General features: G+C 44.9%; 1 protein-coding gene across 12 annotated transcripts in view; it reads right to left on the bottom strand.

The window, feature by feature from the left end:
* Positions 1 to 23,714, bottom strand: part of SUN1 (Sad1 and UNC84 domain containing 1) — a 422,747-nt gene that overhangs the window by 139,676 nt on the left and 259,357 nt on the right. For all 12 annotated transcript variants that reach the window (XM_078664915.1, XM_078664910.1, XM_078664909.1 and 9 more), the window contains one exon: positions 14,721 to 14,779. In XM_078664915.1, coding sequence (XP_078521041.1) covers positions 14,721 to 14,779 — 59 coding nt within the window. The remainder of the gene's footprint in view (positions 1 to 14,720; positions 14,780 to 23,714) is intronic.

The following is a 23,714-nucleotide window of genomic DNA, read 5'->3' as shown; positions in this document are numbered from 1 at the left end:
AGTACCCCATTTTAAATGCAAAAAAACTATTTGTCTGACAACTCCAAGGTGCACGCATGGCTTTGGAACACACTTTTTCTTTAAATAATCACTCCACTGCAAACAAAAACACACTTAAAAAACATTGTCATTTACTACAAAATAGCTAACTTTTACAAATGCGAGACCTTTTGCATTGCAAATGCTTTTTTTTTAATCTGCCATTGTGTTTCTTTCCCTTTAATTGTCTTTTTCCCTCTTTACACCTCTTTTGTTGACAATTCGCCATGTGCCAAGTTCCCCGTGTTATTTGGCTGTACCCAAACCTGCACATTGAGTTTGTTTTGGTGCTTTTATGAACGTACCTCTATTTAGTTCACCGTCATTGTTAATGCTACTAATCTGATCTGAAGGCAGCAGGGTAGAAGCTCAGGGGGAAGCAGACTACAGAGTTTTAGTTACACCCAAAATCCCTTCAGTACTTCCACAACAAGTATTTGCAATGCAATAGGTCTCACATTTGTGAGCGTTTGATCTATTGCCATTGTAAATAACAATGCCTTTTATTTATGTTTTTAAAAACCTGCAAAGGATGCGTAAACACGTACTTTGTAATTATCGTACTTGCTTATAAAAAGAAAGGCTGCCAGCAAATGTGACTTTTTTACTGCCAGCCTTACTTCTTGTAAAAAAGGACTATAAGTACAATGTGCGTGTTTACGCGCCATTTGCAGATGTTCAAAACACAAATAAAAGGCAGTGTAATTTACAATGCCAATAACTCAAAGTCTTTCAAATGCGAGACCTATTGCATTGCAAATGCTTGTTTTTAACAGCTGGCACTGTAGCTCAAACGTACTGTCCTTGTTTGAGGACAGCTAATGTATGTGCTTCCTGCAGTTAAGTGCGATTGGCTGTGTACTCAACATGAAGGCCATTTTACAATGTTTTCAATTGCTTGCTGGAAGCATCTTAGATGTTGTTCCCCCATGTGTGTTGGACATGAGCAGGACCAATACAATTCCTTGCGAGAAGGTTTCCAGATCTCGTGCCCCATCTGGTGCAGAACTACATGTTTCCTGTTCACGTTTCCTGCTGCACGGCTCTGCTTTCTCCCAGTTTTCCTGAATGCTTTCTCCTGCTTTTCCCTCGTTTTTTACTGCTTTCTCCTGGTTTCTTTTACTGCTTTCTTCTCTGTTTCCCCCGTTTTTAGGTCTCGCATGTCAATGCGCTTGCGCATTGAGCTTGCAAGAGATATTGGGGCTTAACCAGAGCTTAACCATCGGGCGATTTCATGCAGTTCACGTGAACACAAGGACGCGCATTCTCGCCACATGCACTTTTTTAAAGTTCTTTCATTGGCTCTTCACTTAAAGTCCTCCCACCCTCTCCCTGTCCAGCGCGTGCCCCCCCAGCGTGCGCTCGGCCTCAGGAAGGCATTTCTCCTCCCCTAATTATTCACTTCACTTCGCGTTTCTCCTCCCCCCTCTCAACTTTCACTTTCACGGCCGCCAGGCCGTGTCTCGCGTTTCTCCTTTAATTTTTTTTAACTTGTTCCTATTAACCTGGCTGTTGACATGGGGGTGATCCGGTTTGCTTGTCGATTCGCTTGTGTGCTCATAGTCAAGCCCATCCACGAAACATGCAATTTGGCAGCGGACAAGGATCACAATTCTGTCCATTCCCTTAACCTTTCAAGACAAACATACTTCACTTGGGCTTGCTTTCTTACTTCTATTCCTCCCATTTGTATGTCCCGTGTGTATTTAATTCATATACTCGATTTGCTTTCATCAAAGTGGTTGGGTGCTTTTTCTCTACTTTTGTATCTCATTCGTGCCATATTGTGAGTTCTGGTCCCTGGAACCCTTTTGTGTTGTTAACTTTCTGTGTGCTGTACGCACGCGCTTTTCCCACCACAGGCACCATCTGCGTCCACATCAAAGCAATCAAGACTCCCTCCCACTGGCTTCTGAAGCTTCCCCCAGCATGCGCTCGCTCGGCCTCGGGCATTTCTCCTCCCCTAATTATTCACTGCCCACGGCCGGTCAGCGGTACTTTCTGTCTCGCATTTCTCCCCCTCCCCTGCTTCACATGAACGCTTGTTCTCAAGGCTGTTTCTTGGTTGTCCAATAATATGTCCATGTCAGTAATGAAGGATGAACATAGAGAAGTTCGTTCCCGAAATCCATGCCATGCATCTTTGGCCTTAACGTTTCTTTAAAATATTTACACTGTTTTACGTACACTGCTTCTCGTTTTCTGCAATGTACTGCATCAAGGATATAAAGTAAAAATGTTCCCAAATTGTATCCGTTCTACACGTTTGCACTGTACCAATCTCTTCAACAAAAGCCAAATCTCTCGGCTTTGCTTGTTTGAAATTACCCCCCTCCTGACTGGATACCAAAATAATTCCTTGTTCTGCATTATCAAATCACTCGTTGTTCGGAAGACATCGGTTGCAGCGTTCGCCTTTTGTATAAATCATTGTTATAATGTTTCTTAGTTAAGTTGGTTCAATTTAAGCCAACAAAAACTGCAAGTCCCAGAACATTGATTTGTTTAATGCAACTCAGAGCACGTGGTATTATGCCCCCGTCATATTGTTCAGGCACCTTGCCATGGTTGGATTCCTGTGAATCCCGCACCTTTTAATGGGGGCAAGGGCTCTCCTTGTGTAAAGCCTCTCTCTATGCCTCCACGCTTGCCTTGCAAACATCAGATGACGTGTTAACAGACATCCACAGCAACGAGCATGTTCTCTAGTAGCAGCACGCAAGAGTAATTAACATCTAGGGATTTACAAGCTGATATCAGCCTGTACTTACACTTGCTTGTCTTTTTACCATCTACTTACATCACTGTGCACCTTACCAGGGATTCTATTTTAGCCCTACAATGCTGGCTTCTAAGTAGAGTATTAATTTTTCCTATTAACCTGGCTGTTGACATGGGGGTGATCTGGTTTGCTTGTCGATTCGCTTGTGTGCTCATAGTCAAGCCCATCCACGAAACATGCAATTTGGCAGCGGACAAGGATCACAATTCTGTCCATTCCCTTAACCTTTCAAGACAAACATACTTTACTTGGGCTTGCTTTCTTACTTCTATTCCTCCCATTTGTATGTGCCGTGTGTATTTAATTCATATACTCTGCTTTCATCAAAGTGGTTGGGTGCTTTTTCTCTACTTTTGTATCTCATTCGCGCCATATTGTGAGTTCTGGTCCCTGGAACCCTTTTGTGTTGTTAACTTTCTGTGTGCTGTACTTATGAGTCCATATGCCACCTGGAAAGTCCTCTTTGAATTTCCATGCCCTCTGTTAGACTCGTTTTTTGTGCCCTTCTGCCCTCTGTTACACTCGCTTTTCCCTTGTTTTTCTGTCCTTCTGCCCTCCGTTAGACTAGTTTTTTGTGCCTTTCTGCCCTCTGCACCACCACAGCATCACTCAGCACCACTACAGCATCACTCAGCGCCACCACAGCATCACTCAGCGCCACCACAGCACCACTCAGCGCCACCACAGCACCACTCAGCGCCACCACAGCACCACTCAGCGCCACCACAGCACCACTCAGCGCCACCACAGCACCACTCAGCGCCACCACAGCACCACTCAGCGCCACCACAGCACCACTCAGCGCCACCACAGCACCACTCAGCACCACCACAGCACCACTCAGCACCACCACAGCATCACTCAGCACCACCACAGCATCACTCAGCACCAGCACAGCATCAGCACAGCATCACTCAGCACAGCATCACTCAGCACCAGCACAGCATCACTCAGCACCAGCACAGCATCACTCAGCACCAGCACAGCACTCGGCACAGCATCACTCAGCACCACCACAGCATCACTCAGCACCACCGCAGCATCACTCAGCACCACCGCAGCATCACTCAGCACCACCGCAGCATCACTCAGCACCACCGCAGCATCACTCAGCACCACCGCAGCATCACTCAGCACCACCGCAGCATCACTCAGCACCACCGCAGCATCACTCAGCACCAGCACAGCATCACTCAGCACCAGCACAGCATCACTCAGCACCAGCACAGCATCACTCAGCACCAGCACAGCATCACTCAGCACCAGCACAGCATCACTCAGCACCAGCACAGCATCACTCAGCACCAGCACAGCATCACTCAGCACCACCACAGCACCACTCAGCACCAGCACAGCACCACCACAGCATCACTCAGCACCAGCACAGCATCACTCAGCACCAGCACAGCATCACTCAGCACCAGCACAGCATCACTCAGCACCAGCACAGCATCACTCAGCACCAGCACAGCATCACTCAGCACCAGCACAGCATCACTCAGCACCACCACAGCATCACTCAGCACCAGCACAGCATCACTCAGCACCAGCACAGCATCACTCAGCACCAGCACAGCATCACTCAGCACCAGCACAGCATCACTCAGCACCAGCACAGCATCACTCAGCACCACCACTCAGCACCACCACAGCACCACTCAGCACCACCACAGCATCACTCAGCAACACCACTCAGCACCACCACAGCACCACCACAGCATTACTCAGCACCACCACATTATCACTCAGCACCACCACAGCACCACTTGTTCAAATATGTTCTCTCAATGTTTCAAGCTTTATTACAAATGTCACAAAAAGATGTTAAATAATGCTATAGGTGTCACATTTGCAAATTCTATAAATATTGGCATTTACAATAACAAAATGAATACATTTGCTATTATAAAAACATAAACATAACTTAAAAAATTATTACATTTACAAGACCAATAGCTCCAACTTTTCTAATGCGAGACCTATTGCATTTCCAATGCTTGTTGTGAGTGCTTTCTCCTGCTTTTACCTCGTTTTTTACTGCTTTCTCCTTCCTTTCCCCCATTTTTCTAAGTGATTTTCCAGCTTCAGCTTATTTTTCCCCCTCACTTACTGTTCCCACCTACCGCCCATTTTCCCGCCTCCCGACTAGCCCCACCCACCTCCTCAGGGAACCCCTCCCAGGACCTAGTTAATAGAGGCCGCAGTACGATCCCCATTGAGCAGGCCCAAGACCCAGTTCTCACGTGCTTTTGCCTGCTTCCCCTCAATTTTTTGCTGCTTTCTCCGTCCTTCCCCCCATTTTTCTTGGTGCTTTCTCCTGCTTTTGCCTCATTTTTCACTGCTTTCTCCGTGAAGCAGCTAGCAACTCCAGCGCCTTGAGACCCACACAGGTGATTTGCCATGCTTTCTAAAGCCTGATTGATTGATATACTTTGATACCCAGGAAACTCTTGCTGGACTAAATAGAGATGAAGGTCCCCCAAAAATTATTTTTTTATCAAAAGGCACATCAGACTCTTCATTGGACAACGTTAAACTTTGTAAGTGAAGATTTTTGTAGAGATAGTGGTTTGGAAGCCAAAGAACGACAGGAACTTAGGGGTAAACTATCCCAAGAAAGTTAAGTTATGGAATACACTTTTTCTCCTTTTAGTATAAGTGCATTTCAAATTAAGGATGTTGCAAAGCAATATAACACAATATAGGGAGTACATTAACATAACTTTGCAGTTAGCACTAACCCTGGGCAGTGAACTCTGTTCCGGTTGCAAATTTTTCTCCACTCTGCGGCGCACAAGGAGTTCCCAAAACCTTTTTCCTCGCTTGCACTTTTCAATGTCAAGTTGACATTCTTATGAGAGAAATATCCTTACCGTCTTGAAGAAGGTGGTCACAAATTGCATTATCTACTGAAAAGCGTCGACGGATATACTGTGGTAAGTTAGAGGAACAGATGAGCACATTAGAAAAGGGGTTGTTTATCATGTTTTTTGTGTGTGATTCATACAAGCTAGCTTAAACTAATGACAGATGTAATTGTCTTGTATGTTTAATCTCTTTTAAATTGTTTTTGTGTACTCTCTATATATTTAAAAATAAATTTGTGTAGTCTTTTTATGCAATGGATTTTTAGCTTGTGAGATGTAAGGACATATGATACATCGATTGACTCTTTATTAAATTTTTTAGATCTAACGAGCCAGTATACTTTGCTGCATCTGCTCACTGAAGATTGGGGTTACGAGTGCTTGCAGCGTTTGTGTCTGTATGTAGCGCTGGTGTAAGATCAGTAATTTTCACAGGGAATTATTTACGACTTGATAGGCCAGCAGATGGCTAGAGTCTTCAGGTCTGATGAGGATTTCTTGAAAAGGAAGAGTACTGTGGCGTGTTTCCAAGCGTTCGCGTAGGGGACTGTGATGATGGAGTCTTTCAGAATCAGGGAGAAGATAGCGCAAATGAGGTTCAGTCGTTTGATAAAGCCGTGGTCAAGGCAGGGGGCCTCCAATCCCCATGCAGGAAAAAATAATCTGAGAGCTTGCGCACACACAAAAAAATTATAACAAACCAAGTAGCACTTTCCAGCCACGGAAACCCTCAATAAATAAGCAGAAAAGGGTGGAAATGTAAGCTTATGTCAATGACTAAATCCAGGATGTCCAGAACCAAGTAGATGATACAAAAATGTTACAAGACATTGACCAAAAAAACCCCCACAAAAATTACCAAACTATAAACAAATTTAGAAGAATGATACAGTAACCTTACTTAATTTTGAAGAAAAAAAAGCTATCAATTCATAAAAGCCTCAACCAGGGTATCTCTCTAGTGCCTTCAAGAGAGAAATTAAAAAAAATGTTTTTGCCCCAGCGCTGACCAAGGATAGCAGGCATTTCCTCAGTATGCATCTTGCCTGGGTGAATTTGCAAACCAGACCTACAACCACTAATGGAAAATCTTCCATCGTACATCAAGGACATATTGTGCAAACTGGACAACATTGATTGGCAAAATAATCAAATCCTGGTCACCACCTAACGCACAAGTTACTTACCTTCGGTAACGATATATCTGTAGGAAACAGTAGTTAGTATTAGATTCCTTACCTTCGAATATCCCCAGGCGTCAGACTGGAAATAGCCCTGCCTAAGGAATTAGCCATGTCCAGACCACACCTGTTGGCAAACTTCGCTGCATCCTTGCCCTCCGCAATCGCCGGGGAAAGGACAGCCTGCACTGAGGCAGGACCTCCGCGACCGAATCCCACACCGCATGGGAGTAACGACCCAACCAGCAGGCGGGATTTACTGATCGCAACCCCAAGCTGGCCGAGGAGAACATCTTGCCATACTGGTCCAGCTTCTTAGAGTCCTTATCCGGCGGAGCCATGAGAAAGGCACTCTGCGACGTAGAGGCCTGAATGACCAGGCGTGGGGTGAGTGTTCAAGAAGGCCGGATCACCAAGCGCCGGGCGATGGCGCCTAGCGACCTTCTTATTCACCGGAGCCCCTAAGGCCGGCCGCAACCAAGTGCCCAAAAGGACTTCGGTAAGGGCCTCATTGAAGGGGAGCAGCGGCTCAGATGACATAGGCGCCGCCTGGAGCACCTCCGTAAGGAGGTTGGTCTTAAGGGCCACCGTGGGGAGGTAGAGGTGGAGAGCCTCCGCAGCTCGACGTAGCACCATAGTGTAAGAAGCTCCCTCCTCCATAATGGAGGCGAGGTGATGCAAACCCCGGGTCAGAGGATATATCTAGCTCGCCCGCATTGTGGAGGTCATCTACCCAATCCTGCTCGGAGGCACACTGCCGCGCAAGGGGATCCTCAAAACCGTCCCAATCCTCATCCGCCTCCGTGGTAGAAGGAGCTGGCCGCGGCGGCAGGGCCGGAGCGGGGGCAAGCGGAGCAGGGGCAAGTGGCGCCGGGAGCTGTGCCAGGAGCAGCGCCGGCCGGGGCCGAACCAGAGCAGTATCCCAATGCGGATCCCAGGTCGGAACGAAAAGGTCCAAGAACCGGGGCAGGTGTGGGATAACCGGCACAAAGTGCGGCGCCTGTGGCGGAGTCAGGGGTGCCACTGGGGCCGGGAGCATGGGCAGCGCCGGGGCAAGCGGAGCTGCACCGTGTGGCGCCGGAGCCGAGGGCGCTGGATCCAGTGGTGCCAAGGCTGGCGCCAGAGGCAGTGCCGCCAGGTGAACAGGATCTGGACACGGGACGGCCCGTAGGTGTGCCGGCGGGAGCCCGAAGCCTAAACAGGCGGCCCATGGCAGTAAGAAACTCTTGCAACTGTTCGGGAGTCACCGATGGACCGGGGTATAGCAGGTAGGCCGCGGGATTCCCAGGCTCCAGAGGAGCCGCAGGGGTGGAGCCCCTGTTACCCATGTCCACCTCCGGGGAGTGACGGGGGGACGTCTGAGAACAAACACGCTTCTTCAACTTCTTCTTATGGCGTCGCTTAGCAGATTCCAAAGGTGATGACTTCGAGTCAGAGGAGCGACGGCTCCGGTCCCGCGAACAGCCCCTAGACCCGGAGCGGTGGTGAGAGGAGTGCCGGGCCTCCAGCAACTTCCGGCGCTGTTCCCGCAAAGCCTTCGGGGCCATGGCCCGGCAGTGCCGGCAATCCCAGGAGTCACGGTCATTCTCCAGGCAGTAGAGGCAGACGTCATGGGGGTCCACCACCGACATGTTACGTTGGCATGACCCACAAGACTTAAAGCCCGGCATCCCTATGTGCACCAGAGATAAGAGAGGGAGACAAAAAGTCTAAAAAAAAGTGGTCAAAAAGCGACAGAGGTACGTGCTCAATCCGGATCTTCGCTTTTGGCGCCGAAAAAGAAAGAACTGACGTCAGCATGCATGGGTTGCGCCTAAGTACTCTGAGTGATGTCATCTCGCCGCCTATGACGCCAGTGACGGACGCCGAGCTGCAGGACGCCACCTACTGGCGCGCATAGGTACTGCTAAGCAGAAAAACTTTCAGGATCCAGCCTGATGCCAGGGGGTATAGTAAGATAAGAAATCTATCACTAGCGTGTCTCTTTCAGATGCTTGCTTACTACAAGGTCTTTCTGGTCAAGGAGGACACACTGGCCGTTGACGACTTGGTAAAATCTGACAAGATGTCAGTCGTGCAATTTTTGGCTCAGGTTGTTCCTCAACCTTTTTAATCCATTTTCTAGTGTTAGCAGCTACCTTTTTCAAGCAGATGAATTTGAAGTAAAATCCAGAAAATTACTGATTCTTGCTTTTTGGGACGTCATTTATGGCAGTGCTTGTTGGGCACTTTCACAGAATTTTCCTTTCTTTTCAAGTACATAAAGAGCCAACCTCCTTTCTCTATCCTTAAGCACCTTTGAAGGGAATGTTTGGCAGATGTAGCAGTGAGACTTTTTATGATTAATTTAAACTCAATAAGCTAACTTATGAGGATCATTAGTGTAGGTTTTTTTCCCCACAGACACACCAGGACTTGGAGAGATCATTTCCTTTCTCAGCCATTGCAGCAGTTGGCAACAGTTGACAATCCCCTTTGGCCTAGTGGTAGGTACAAATTCCAGAAACTCTCCAAAAACAACACAGTTTGATGTAGCTGAAGACAGGGCTGTCTGTAGTCTTGTTACCAATTTAAGGTCAAACACAGGTTAGAGCAAAGTTTTTATCAATTACTCTCTTATGCACAATGTGCAGCAGAACATCTGAGCAATGGTGGCTGCTAGGAGGGGTAAGAAATCTCCACACTTCCAACCCTCATTGACTGGAGTTTGGAATTTTTCAAATGAAATGAATATGCAACCAACCACCGCTGATGAAGCATTCGACTATTTTAACATTGTTGACTGCTATTTAAAGGTTGCCAGGAAATCCCAGATTGACAAAAGAATAAATCAAGCATTTGAATATATGCAGGGTGGCCTTGATGTTGATACAACTGTATGAAAAACAGGGGCTCGAGGTCCTGCGACTACCTATACTACTATGCTGCTCACCTAAGGCACGCCGCCAGAATGTTGGGCCCAGATGATAATTAGGAGAAACACCTGCTGGCAGGCAGGGTCCCGGACAGATGTCATTCAGAACTCCTGATGGAGGGCACGGGTGCCCCACAAATTGCCCCTCACATAGTTTGACATAGGTCTGCACTGTGGCAGTGCTTCTCCTAGTCGGTGCCGAAAAAGGCCGGTTCCATTGAGAACTACCACTCTGGATACTAAAACCCATACAACAAATGATGGTCAACATGTCTTTCCAAGCGTCCAAGCATGGCCGAGGGCGGGTGTGAGCATCTTGGGGACTTGTACCCCAGAGAGACGTTCATATTCAAAGAGACCTGTCTTACCTTTACACTTGGACCCAGCCACTTCATACACCAAGCTGGTTTAGCCAACACGGCACGAGGAACGTGGCTTACCCACCCTGCTGCCCCTGTACCTACACACTCTAGGCATAATTTTAACCTGCAGTTCTGGCCCACACTTGATCACACTCCTCTATATGGTCATGAGAACAGTTACAGTTGGGCCCCTTCTGCGGTCAAGGAAAGCAAGAGATGCAGATCTGGAGTTAATTCTGGACAATGGGGCTTGAGTCCACATTAATAGCTTTGCACACACGATATCATGCAATGCCCGCCTCAAGCTGGTTCACTATAATTTTCTGCACAGGAATTATCTCACCCTTGAGACCTACATCGAATGTCCTCCAGATCGGACAGCTGCCCTCTATGCCATGAGGTCCAGTGTTTTTGGACCCTGATGTTTGCAGATTTAAAAAGAAAGGTGCAATTACCTCCTTGAACTGACAACGCAGTGCTGCCTATTGAGCAACGTCACACGTCCAAGGGACAAGACAGTGGCATATAAATGTTTACAATTGGCATTGGCCCAATGCAGGACAGTCATCACTTGGATGGGTCAGAGATCACCCGAATTTGCCTACTAGTGAAAAGACATACAAGAATAGGCTATAGAAGAGGAAACCCACATGATGCTTAGTAGGAGAGACAACAAGGTAAATGACGATCTCGCAGTCTGGAGGGAGCTCTGTGGCACGCTTCTAGACCCGTGGTCAACTACGGCTTCCACAGACAGTGGCAACAGGGACTATGAGGGTGAGGGAGACCCACACAGTGGGGGAGAAGGATACTGCGTAGCGGTCTAGTGCCTTGTGACATGTCTGAATATGTTGGGTGGATGCACTTTGGTTGGGTTCTAGCAAATCATATGTTTGATGCTCTGCTATTAATAAGTCTGCCAGAAATGTACCCGATGTACTGCATGTCTTGTACTCCGATATCTGCTGTTCACTTGTTGTCTTTGAAAAATAATTAAAGCGGTTTAAAAAAAAAAAAAAAAGTAAATAAGCATGTGAATATATTAAAGATCAAATGCCGGACAAAAAATATAGTCCTTCCAATTAATGAAAGAAAAAAAAACCCAAGCAGTGCAGTTGGGGAACCGTAAGCAAACATTTTAAATTTGCATTTCAGAAACTACAATTGACAAGGGAAGGAGGTACAGAGTTGTAATTGCACTACTAGAGGACCGGAAAATGCCCTTGAATGTTATCGAAAGCTCCCAATATAGTACAGGGGAGCTTCCTGTGGAGGGTTCTTCTGGAAATGTTTCAGATTTCAGTGGGCAGTGAACAGGACATATCCTGCAAGGTGGCCTTAACGTAGCAATGGATAGCAAAGATAGGACTTCTATAGAGAAGACCCAGCATCAGTGCCATTATTTGAATAAAAGGCAAATAACATCTTTGAAGGGTAAATCTGGCAGCTACAGCAATTCTGAGAATTCTAATGCCTTGTAACCCAAACTCCCAAATAAGGCAAATGCACAGAGATTGTTTTGCGAGTCTCTCGCCATGTGACTTTACTGGGAGAACCCATCTGGAACCACAACCCTTTCCAACTAGAACTCCTCTACAAGACATCAGCAAAAATGTGTACAAAATGGAAAACAGTGATCGATTGTGAATGGGCTCAGTGGTGAGGAAGAAAAGAAACATCAATTAAAAAGCTGGATGTATGGAGACCAATGAAAGGGTTGTACCTCTTATTACTGCATTGTATTCTTTCCACAGTGTAATTGGGATGCTGCTGACGGAGTGTGATCTCAAAGTATTTCTCAATCACTTCGCGGACGAGATCCGCAAAGACACTGTCTTTCAACCACCAGGAGCTCAGACGCCATATGCTCCAAGGTACTCTATTGGGAGCATGAAAAAACGTTTTAACTGAATTATGGTCTAAAAGACCTCTAGGCAGGACGTGTGCACCTGCTATTTCACGGATTCTACTGGTAGCATAAACAAGTTGTCTACCCTGTAATAGCTATGGCTCGATAGTGTGTGTAGTATCACTCGCCAGGATGACAGGTGCTCCATACATAGACTAGGCCCAAGGAAGCGGCCCATTTATTCAAAACCAATGATCATCAAAGGGACACGTGTTTCGGCATCTAGAAAGTTGTAAATGAATCAATTAAAGTTGCCCCCAATCACTAAATCCCCAGCTAATGTTTGGAGCACGTCATCTGACAGCACTTGCAGTGTGCCTGTGACCAGTGAAGGAGGAGCGTAAACACAACAAAAAGTCCATGGGTGTTCCTTTAGAGTCCCCTCTAAAATGACTTAGAGACCCATGTTGCCTGTGTGAACTGTAGTAGTCTTAAAGAGAAGGACTTGCGTAGCATCACTCCCACTCCTCTGGAGCCTATTGTGAAGCCTGTGTGGGGTACCCTAGAGTTACTGTATCTCCCCAAGGACACCTTGGAGGTGCGTTTCTTGCACTAAGACGATCCCCGGGGACTCCCTCTTAATTTTAAACAAGGAAGCCATTATCATTCCACAACAAGAAGTTCAAATGGTTAGGGTCTCTAATGTGTGGCGGCGGCTGATGCATCTGGGAAGCGCTTTGAAAGCTAATGTTTGCCTAGTGCCATAACCAACCAAAGTAGAAACTCCCTCTCCCACCCCATAACAATTCCTCCCCAGAAGTATCTCTATCCAAATTAGTTCTTTAAGTCAAGCAAATACAGCAGGCTGCCTCTGCCACTTAGTGAGTCATCCATCCATGGACTCTCTCCGGACAGTGTCCCAACCTCCTGGTTTCAAAACCAACTCAGCATATGAGAGCCAGTAGATGCAGTGTCTCTTTCTTCTATGATCAGCACTCTACTGGCCAAAGTAGTCCATCTATAGTGTCACAAGAGAAGGGAGCTGGCACACCTACCCTATGAATACAGAGGCTGTTGAGGCGGACGGGGTGGCAGATACTGGGTGCAGTGTGGAGAGGAGGCAACTGCACCCCGTCCCAGTTTATGCCCCACTGCCAAGATGATTATATGCAGCAGGCAGGGGGTCTGATCTGGGTGGACACAAAATAAAATGTCAGGCATGTGGGCCCTTCTTGCTTGTTTGTGGCATGCCTGGGTCACAGAGCACCAAACGCCCCGCTCCTCTGAGGCTTGACACAGGGACACACAAGGTCCGCTGCTGATGTGCTCATGCGGTCTGTGAAAAATTTGAGAGAGGCACTGCAGGCTCTGCACAACCCGGCAACCGACTCCCAAAGCCCAGAGCAGGGCACCACCTTCCTCACAGTGAAGCCTACGGGCCCGCCTGTGCCCACCTCCCAGAATATCAAAATCTCGTATGAACTCGCCGGGAAGTGGACTAGTACTACGCCACACAGCTTGAGATGATTCTCTCCAAGCCGGTTCAGGCAGCTCTATGTCTGCTACCGCCGGCCAAGGCTGGCATAAAAATCAGTCATAGCAGGCCCCCAACTGAGTACTCAAGCATCCTCTCTCCCATACCTCACTAACTGGTGGGGTTGTTGGTGAGCCATTGGGGGAGGAGGGGATCCTATTTTTGTTGGATGGATGCTGCAAGGGCAGGGTAAATGCAGGATATATGGCACCGGCCCCAGAGTGCGGCAGTCATGCGATCACCATTTTGTGCTGCAGGGAACACCCCTCCCAGCTTGTGTTAATTTGACCACTTGGAAGTGGTTACAAGTACTTACGACTTACTCACTGTACTTTCGTTTGCAAGGTGGGGGTTGCTAGTTATTGAACTCCAAAAAACTGAAACAAATTGCAGACACAGTTTTGTGGGTCCTGATCACGCCTGTTCTTGAAGGGGGTAGGATGGGGTTGATTCTTAGTATTGTCTCCATGAGAAGGGAAAGCATCCATGAAAAGACTATTGTACTACACTCTCTTCAAGGATAGAAGCCTGGGTGGATTCCTCAAATGTGTTACAGAATTGTGGGACTAATACTCTGACCAGCTTCATACTTCTACATAAATTTAATTTGAAAGATCAGGTTTGCCCAGGAATTGCTAGTAAATGGTTGTATAGAAGGCATTACAATATGGCAATGGCATTCCACAATGGACAGTACAAAAATGTAAAAAAAAATGCTGAAGTGGGTTTGGGAGTGATGGGAACAGCCACACATTTTGGCAGCCAGCAAATTAAACAATTCTTGTAAAATGTGTCCGTCAACAACTTTATTGCCTAGGAAGAAACATACTTGTCTTCTCCTTTTTGCATCATAGTGACAAAATAAATTGTCATGACATACAGGTATTCTGAAACAATTAATCCACAGACTTATACAATTAGGTGCAAATGCCATCATATTCAAAGCTAGGAAGTGCCTTCCAAAACCTACCAGAGGCTGGATCGGTTTCTGGAATTTGCAATATTCTAAAATGAATCCTTACTGAATTTGATAATGCAGCACCTTAAACTAAACTGCAACCAAACAAAATACACTACAAATAATAATTTGAGTGTATCAGTAGGTTGAAAACAGTGTCTTAATGACCAAAATAGATCTTTAAGTTAAAACAGTTTATTACATAATTCAGCAAAATAGAAAGTATTTACTTACCGAAGAAAAGTAAAAGTGGGATGAGCAGCAATAACAACTTGAAAGCTTTCGGAAGGCATCTAAAAATATGAATGTGATCAATTAATGTAAAGTAGGGCATAAAATCCTACACAAGACAATACTGTCATCATTGATCTAAAATAGAGGTGATTGAAAATGGATATAAAAAATAAAGTTCAATCGACAGGCGCACCATTATGATTATACAATTAGTTATTATAGTCGTGTATATATAGCCCATAGCTACCCAAAAAGGCTTCCTACCGCTAGACAAATGTAGGTAATTAGCCAGAGAAAGAAGAGTGAACATCCAGGTTTTTGTGACCGTCTTCTTCATGATCTCCACTGGCTTCTGGCGGACAAACATACAGTTTAAAGCCCTATGATATATGCATAAAGTTAGGTCTAATGTTGGTCCACTTTACCTGCAACAGCTTGTGGAACATTACTGCCCAAATTGCTCGCTTCAGTCGAGCAACTGCCACATCTGTAAGGGCCCCAGTGTCAAAATAGCCTGTATTGGGGGTTGTAAATGTTCCTCCTTCGGCCCCAAGCGTTGGAACAGGCTACCCGATTCACTGAGAAGCTGCCGATTTAGGACCTAGGACCTAGATTGGCAGCTTCTCAGTGAATCAGGCAGCGTGTTTCAATGCGGCACTCCAGAAGAAAGAGTGAAACCTCTTCTAAGTGTATTTGTAGAGCGTATGGAGACCCGTAGGCATCCCAGAGCTAGCAATGTGACACCGAGCCCGTCTAAGTACTCAGGGGTAAACTAGTTATCAAGTACCCACGTTTTTTTGAAGTTTACGGAATTTGAGTTCATTATCAGTAAGTCTCATTGGGAGGGGGGGAGGTATTTCATAATTTGGCCACCGTGTATCCAAACGACCGCCCTACGCTTCTTGCTCGTTTTATACATGGAATGGTAACCAAGCAGGCTTTAGTGGAAAAGAGGGCTCCAACAAGCATATAAGGGAACGCCAGAGGTCCGAGCATAATCGGGCCTTCTGTTTGGAGTGCCCTGTGAGCTATGCATAGGGTTTTGAATTTTACCCGCTGTTCGCCTGGAACCCAAGGCTGGGTGCCAGAGCCTGCTGGGCAGAGTTGTGCTTACGAATATTCAGCAGAGCTCAGGATGATGCCTTCTGCACCACTTGTTTTTTGAAGACCAATTTTAGGGCTCCCAAGCATAGGGAGTTCTCATAGTCCAGGCGGGAGAGGATAAGTGCCTGGTCACATACCTCTAGGAAGGGGAATAGGTGTAGTATTTTGGGGAGCATTCTGAGAATGCCTTAGCAGCATGCAGCCATACCCCCAGGATTTTAGTAACTGATTTGGGAGAAGAGGAGCGCTCTAAGAAATCAGGCCAGCTCAGGTTGAGGTGAATATCGAGGTTATTGCCCAGTACCAGCAGCTTGGTTTTCTCCCCCTTTAGTTTGAGGGAGGAGTCTGCCAGCAATCTAGCTACTCACTCCAGACAGTGTACTAGTGTGAGTGATTATGAGTCATCTCCCTGGGTTAGAGAAAACACCAGTGGGTGTCATCTGCATATGAAACCAGGTATATCCTGAATGATTGTACTATGTCTCCAATTGGACTAGAATATATGTTGAAAAGAGTCAGGCTTAGGGATGAGTCCTGTGGTACTCCGCACTTCAAATGGAAGACATCCAATAAGCAGCATCTATCACAGAGTTGGAAGGTCCTGTCTTTCAAGAAAGAGGCGAGCCAGTTTAGAGCAGTGCCCATAACACCTGCACTGTAAGTTCTATTAATGACACATACTTAGTTCAAAAGAACTAAAATGTCTGATCCTGCAAGAATGAGGTCATCCATTACAAAGCTGTGGATTGGAGACCCCGGTTCTCAAGTCTTTCTAGAAGAGTCAAGTGAGGTACGGTATTGAAAGCCGTGCTCAAGTCAAGCAGGATGAGTGCTGACATACTGCCATTATTCAACAACCGTCTGAGTTGCCCAGTATCTCTCAGTAATGAGACTTCATTACTGAAGCCAGTTCAAAAGACAGACTGCGACACATGGAGAAAATTCTACAATTCCATAAAGGCAGATATTTAGTGGTTGGCATGTTTCTCCAAGATTTTAGAGAACAGAAGAAGCTGCAAAATTGGCCTATATTTAGACCACTTGGAAGCATCCAGACTGAGTTTCTTCAATAGAGGCAGGACCATAGCACGATCCATGCCTGGGGAATCTACCCCTCTTGTAAGGAGGAACTAAGGGGAGTGACCAAAATGTATAAAAGGTCCAGACCAAGTTTACTGATCTTGGCCAGGGGAGAGGGTTTAGAGGAGAGCCTGACTTTATTAATTGAAATAGTGTGCAAAAGGGAAGGGCACCCAATGAGGCAAATGAATCTTTATAATAGGGGATGACTGTGTTATCAGTGTTGGATTTGGTGCATGCAGTCAATATGGCAGTCAGTGGATTTTCTATCCATCAGAGGCTTAGAAGGCAGAGCATTAGAGAGCAAATTGTGAATGTCCGTCACTTTTCCTTTTTTTTTTTTAACAAAAAGGCGTGCTTGTTCATCACATTGTAACTTTTTAGGGTGGAGGGTCTAGAACCCCTTCTTGAAAAAACATTATCCAATTTAAACAATTGGCAGGGGGTGGAACAGTGCTCTTTTGATGTTTTTATAAAGGAGGTCATCTCTGCCGTTAAAAAATCGAACCTAATTAGGAAAAAAAAATCCTCCCAAAAGCAGTTGTTTCCCTTAATAAGGAAATAAATAAACTGGTGAGGGAACAATATATATGTGGTGCAGTAGAAAGATCCCAGAAAATATCTCTTCTTAAAAGGAGGAGGAGCAGGTTAAAGAAAAAAATGAAAAGAGAAAAAGAGGACCTGTTATGGATTGGACTGCGAGAAGCCGCTGTCCATGGGAACTCTAGACAATTCTGGACCCTTATTGGGGAGGGATGTGGTTCTAGAGTGCGCCCATCTCCAATTCCTATCTCCGAACAAACCTGGGTTAATTACATCTTAAGTCTGTATGCAAAAAATGATCGGCATGTGCAACTTAGGGGAATTGAGGAAAATACTACCCCTATAACTGAATACCCCTCAGAACTATCTATAGAATTAGCTATAAGAGACATGCGTTCATCAGGTGCCATGGGTCCTGATGAACTCCCGATATCAGTCTTAAAACAAAATCCAGTATCCTGGAGTAAAATCCTATTTCCTCTTTTTAGGATTTGTTACCTTAAAAAATATATTCCAGCATCCTGGAAGGGGAGTATTTTGGTTCCGTTGTTTAAAAAGGGCGATAGGAACTTACCTATCAATTATCGCCAAATAGCTCTCCTAGACGCTATTGGGAAAGTGTTTTGTAAATGTCTACTATCACTAATTAATGATTGGGTGGCGTTAAAACAAATCTTACCCTTAGAACAAGTAGGCTTTCGTAAGGGCCACAGAACGCTGGACAATCTTTCCGCTCTTCAGACAATTACAGATAAATATGTAGGGGTACGTGGCGGAAGAGTCTATGTGGCCTTTATAGACTTCTCCACAGCATTTGACAAAGTTGACCGTCCACTGCTGTGGAGAAAGCTCTCGGCTATGGGAATGCCGCCGTATCTATTAGATATGATTCAGCTGCTACATACAGACACCTGGTGCCAGGTTTTGCAAGGAGGAGACAGGGGGCTTTCTAAGGTTATTCCTTCATGCAATGGTCTTAAGCAAGGTTGTTTACTTGCCCCGTTACTCTTTTCGTTATATATTGCTGATTTACCTGCTTCTCTTTCCTCTTGTGATGGTATAGCTCCAATTTTGGGCGGAAAACACATCTCATGTATGTTATATGCGGATGATATCGTAATAATGGATCTTATGCCCAAAGGTCTTGCTAAACGCCTCCTTGCTCTACATCAGTATGCAGTTGTTCATTTCCTAAAAATTAATGCATGTAAGAGTAAAATTATGTGCATCACAGGCCGGAAAAAACATAAATTTAGGAACTTTACCTGGTCTGTGGGAGATGACAAACTGGAGGTTGTAAAGAATTACGTTTTTCTTGGAAAAGTAATTTGTGATAATTTAAGTGCTAAACCCCACACCGATAACAGTGCCCGGAAGGCATTAGCCCAAGGAAGAAGCTTAAATTCACTGTATTCGGCACTGGGAAAAAGGCATTTCTCACATTTACTGGAGGTCTTTAGGGCAAAGGTCCCATCCACCCTTCTATATGGTTTAGAATTAATTGATATTAAGCACTGGGATTTTTTAAATAAGGTGGAGGGGAAATTGCTAAGAAGTATATCTTCTGTCAGTTCTGCCTGCTCCGTGGCAGCTTGCAGACTTGAGTTTGGTTTGCGCAGCAGCTGGGTGCAGGGCCTGGCAGCTGTGGTGCGCTGGGTCGCAAGCATAGCCAGAGGAGAAGAGGGGACTATGAGGTTCCTCCTAAGGACTGAACTACTGGGAGGTCTAGGGGAACACTCCTTGATTGTTAGCAACTTTAGAAAGGCTGTATCCCTCTTGCAGTTGGAAGAGAGTACTCTCTTTTCTCTATCTGTATCCCAGTTAAAGTCTGTCCTGAAAGAAGCCACTTGGGACCTTAGCTATAGACTAGACTTTACTGCTATTTTCGATAAGAAGGGTGTTAATCTTCTTACTGATTCATTCGCAAGGAAATCCGCCCAACCCTACGCTACTTGGAACTTATCTCATGGTATCCGGAGATTCTGGTTTTTACTGAGACAAGATTTGTTACCCCTAAATAATCTTTTGTTTAAATGGCATGGAGTATCTGCAATCTGCAATTTTTGTCATCATTCCATTCAAGATCGAATACATGTACTTTTTATATGCCCAGCGCTGCGCCCTTATCGCAGCAAATGGCTAAGACAAATATGCTTGCAAATGGGTATTCTAAATGTGAATTCTTTTATGAGTGCTTTATATAATCCCCCTAATGAGAGATTTTGTTTTTATATCTTTAATTTTTTTAAATGTTTTTTAGAAATCTTTTGAAGATCGGCATGCTTAATAATGTGTCACTTTGTGTTCTAGTAATTGTAATTGCTATGATTTGTCTACTTTTGCTGTGAATGGTATTTTTGTATTGTACTTTTTCTTTATGTGGACCTCTAAGGCGTTCCAAAGCATAATAAAGATTGAAATTGAGGGTGGAGGAGATAAGTTGCTAGTGTCAGAAAACGCTTTAAATACTGTGAAGAGAGCTCTGGGACAATTCTGAGAAGCAGTGAATTTATCAGAGTAGAATGCAGTACAAGCAGCTCTGCATAGTGTATGGTATTCTTTAAGTGCTGCTCTATAGGTTAGGTTTATTTTCCTCTGTGTAATATTTGCTAGAGCACCTTTCCAGAAGCTTGCACCGCTTATATTCCCCTCAGAGGGTCTCATTAAACCAGGGGGCAGGCGGGTGTAGTCTGGCTGAGGAGGTGGATTTGACAAGCAAAACTAGTTCAAGAGAGTCCTGAACCCAGGCATCAGCCACAGGTTGATCAAGATCAATGGACTGCTCTAGACTGGGCAAAGTGTCTCGTAGTCGACAGCTGAAGGTTAAAAAAAAGTCAAGCTGGACAATTCCTAGACAGAGTGGAGGGCCCTGAAGCGACAGCAGAGGGCAGAGAATATGTCCGAATGGAGAAAGTAACTGCATGATTGTGAGACCAAAGTAACAGGGTCTGTTGTAAGACCCTTAAGACTCGAAAATAGAGGGTCAAGTAGATGTCCCGCCTTATGCATTGGGACAGAGTTAATTAGATAGAGGTTCAAAGCTGTAAGGTCCCCTGGAAAGGAGGAGCCAAAGCCACAAGTGGCTTCCTCCAGGTGTATGTTTAGATCCTCTAACACAATAAAGTTGCCCCATTTAGGGATATAAGGAGATAACATGTCTGATACCGTAGAGCGCCAGTTGCCTGCATAGCCTGGCGGGCAGTAAATCAGAGCACCAGATAAAGTTAAATTATGTGAGAGACAAGACGGATGCTTCACAGTCAGGGAAAAGAAGATCTTGTATCTTACATTGGTAGTTCTCTTTGAAAACAATAGCTATGCCACCTCCTTGTCCACGCAATCACTACTGAATATTGCAGTAATTAGAGGGGAAGATGCAATTGTCAGGCGATAAGGCCTTATGGAGCAATGTTTCAGTAAGAAACAATGCGTCTGTGGCATTATCCATTAGAAAGTTATAAACGTAAAGTTGATGTTTTGGCAAGGATCGGCAATTGAGGTTATAATAAAAATAGTGCCTTTAGCGTAACATGTGCATAAGGCCTCTTCCCTAGAGACCCTAGGAAAGGAAATAACAGCTTTCCAGAGAGGAGTTATGGGAATTATAATCAGTAGGGATCGGAAAGTTACAGTGGTTACATTTCATAAGACTCTCCAGAGGGTGTTACGACAACCAGATATCTATGGCATGATAATGCTTAACATAATGAGAATATTCTGGAACATGAAAGCAGTCGCGTTATTCCTGCAGGGAATGACGTCCTCAAATGCACACAGAAGAATAATTTCCTTTGTCATTTGTAGTTCTCTTTCAAATAAAGTTTTATTGAAGCATATAATTCAGCTGATTTGGACTGTTGTTTTTTCACAATCTGATTATTACTTTTGTATCAACTGAGGAAATGGAAGAAATGTTAAATGACATCAACAAACAACTGGAGTCATACACAAAGGACATAAATGAACGTAAGATCAGGAAATTCAAACGGGACACGCTTGATTATAAGCTTGCAGAGGTCTATAGCTGGGCCGACATATACGCTAGGAGGAGACAACAAACATCCAATTCAAATAGACCTTCGGATGAAACATTATCCTCTGATGACTCACAACATACGAGACAACCTCCAAGATTCAAACCAACTACCACCTCAAGTAGAACAACACAAGAACAACCAACCACCTCAAGTGGTGCAGGAAATACCGGGAATACTTTTTTAGAGAGGCGAAAAATCATTAGACAAACAAGGGGGGGTAAGAGGTCAAACAACAGAGGACTCGATAGCCAAAAACACCAGGAGTCAAAAACCCTAGTTATTAATCTCTCGAATCACCAAATATCACGTTCAGAAATCAATGTTCTACAAAAAGGAACCACGTTTGTGTCCACATTTCACTCCAAACTTTTGGATACACAAATATGTATTTACAAATTCATGAGGGGATAACGATTGAAACACTTTATCACCAATGTTACTCCAGTTGCTGGAGAATCCACTAAAGATACTTTGAAGGGACTTAGAAACAAGAGTAAATTCATCCCTCCGGTGAGCCACAAGGTTCTAGATGCATTTGAAAAAGTGATTTGTAAAGAGGTAGAGAAAATTCACACACAGCCTAAGTCCAAGGTTACCAATCTTTCAATCAAAAAACAGAACACTCTTAAAAAACTGGCAGAGAACCCAGAAATTATCATCCGTCAAGCAGATAAGGGAGGAGCCCTAGTCATATTGGATGCTGACTTTTTCAACGATCGTGTGAACGAACACGTAAATGATTTGAACACCTATTACAAAGTAGAGCAAGATCCAACTAAACAATTCATGGAGATACTATCCGCTCTTATAAATAGGAGTGTTGAATTAGGTACAATTGGACACAAAGAGAAACAATATCTCATCAAATCTAATCCGTCTGTACCATATATTTATATGATACCAAAAGTGCACAAACATCCAACACATCCGCCATGCCGACCAATAGTATCAACAGTCAACTCCATTCATGAACCGGTTGGGAGATATATTGATAGACACCTACAGCCACTGGTACAATCAATGTCCACATACATTAAGGACACAACCCATTTTTTTAACATTCTCGAGGAACAGGAGGCGCAATTTACCAGTAACATGCTGCTCTGTACTATTGATGTGCAATCACTATACACTTCAATCCCACATAACCTGGGATTAGATGCGGTAGCATCGTTTCTAATGTTGTCTGACATGGACGAAGGATTGAAGATATTCTTGATGGAACTCTTGAATTTCACGCTATGACATAGCTACTTCGTATGGCAAGAAAAATATTACATTCAAAGCTCTGGTACATCTATGGGCAATTGTGCCGCACCGGCCTATGCAACTGTATTTATGCACAGGTTTGAACTGGATAATATCCAATGTAAAGATCATTGGTCAAAAAAACCTAATAGTGTATAAAAGATATATCGACAACATAGTAATTTTGTGGAGGGGAACAGGGAATGAGTTGGAACAAGCCATTAAAGATCTGAATGAAGTGAATGACCGGATCAAGTTCACTCACAACATACAAACACACCAGATATCGTTTCTGGATGTGCTAATACAGAAGAACGAGGATAAACTTGAGACCAGTGTCTTTACTAAGAGCACAGACAGGAATAACCTACTACACTTTCAGAGTTTCCATCAACACTCATTGAAAAGACATTTACCGTATTCTCAATTGTTAAGAATAAAAAGGATCTCCTCTACAGAACAGTCATTAAAAGAGGGCAGTCAACAACAGGGAGGGACGTGAGGGGACAATATTTAAAGGGGTCCAGTGTGCATGTCCCACATGCTGAGCAACAATAGATTGCACACGGTTCCCCTGAGGATGAGTGATGGCGTAGTGCGGTGAGCTGTCTTCCCCTCTGCCTCATGTATGAGGTGTTAACGTGCCTCAATACAGCAGGGAAGGGTATCCCTTGTCGGAACTAGGGATGCCTCACACAACAGACTGGTTTTACGGCTGTTGTCATGTCACCAGTTAGTCGTATTGTAACATCATCGGCTCCCTGCTCCAGCGTCAAGCCGGCGCTGCAATGCCTGACGGGTAGCACAGAGTGCTACACTCTTGTGGAGATCTTTTGTTCCTGTGCCGATAGGTGTAAGGGTGTGAGGGCCCTAGTAGGTGAAGTAGTGAGCGTGAGTGAGGTGAATTAAAACAGGTTGGTGTAATCTACGGCTTAGGTTTTATTCATGTAGTACACCACCTGAAGTAAAAACGTGTGAGGGG

This window comes from Lissotriton helveticus, chromosome 10 (genome assembly GCF_964261635.1).
Source record: "Lissotriton helveticus chromosome 10, aLisHel1.1, whole genome shotgun sequence".
NCBI lineage: Eukaryota > Metazoa > Chordata > Amphibia > Caudata > Salamandridae > Lissotriton > Lissotriton helveticus.
Note: the sequence above shows the minus strand (reverse complement) of the source record. Positions and strands in the feature narration are given on the sequence as shown.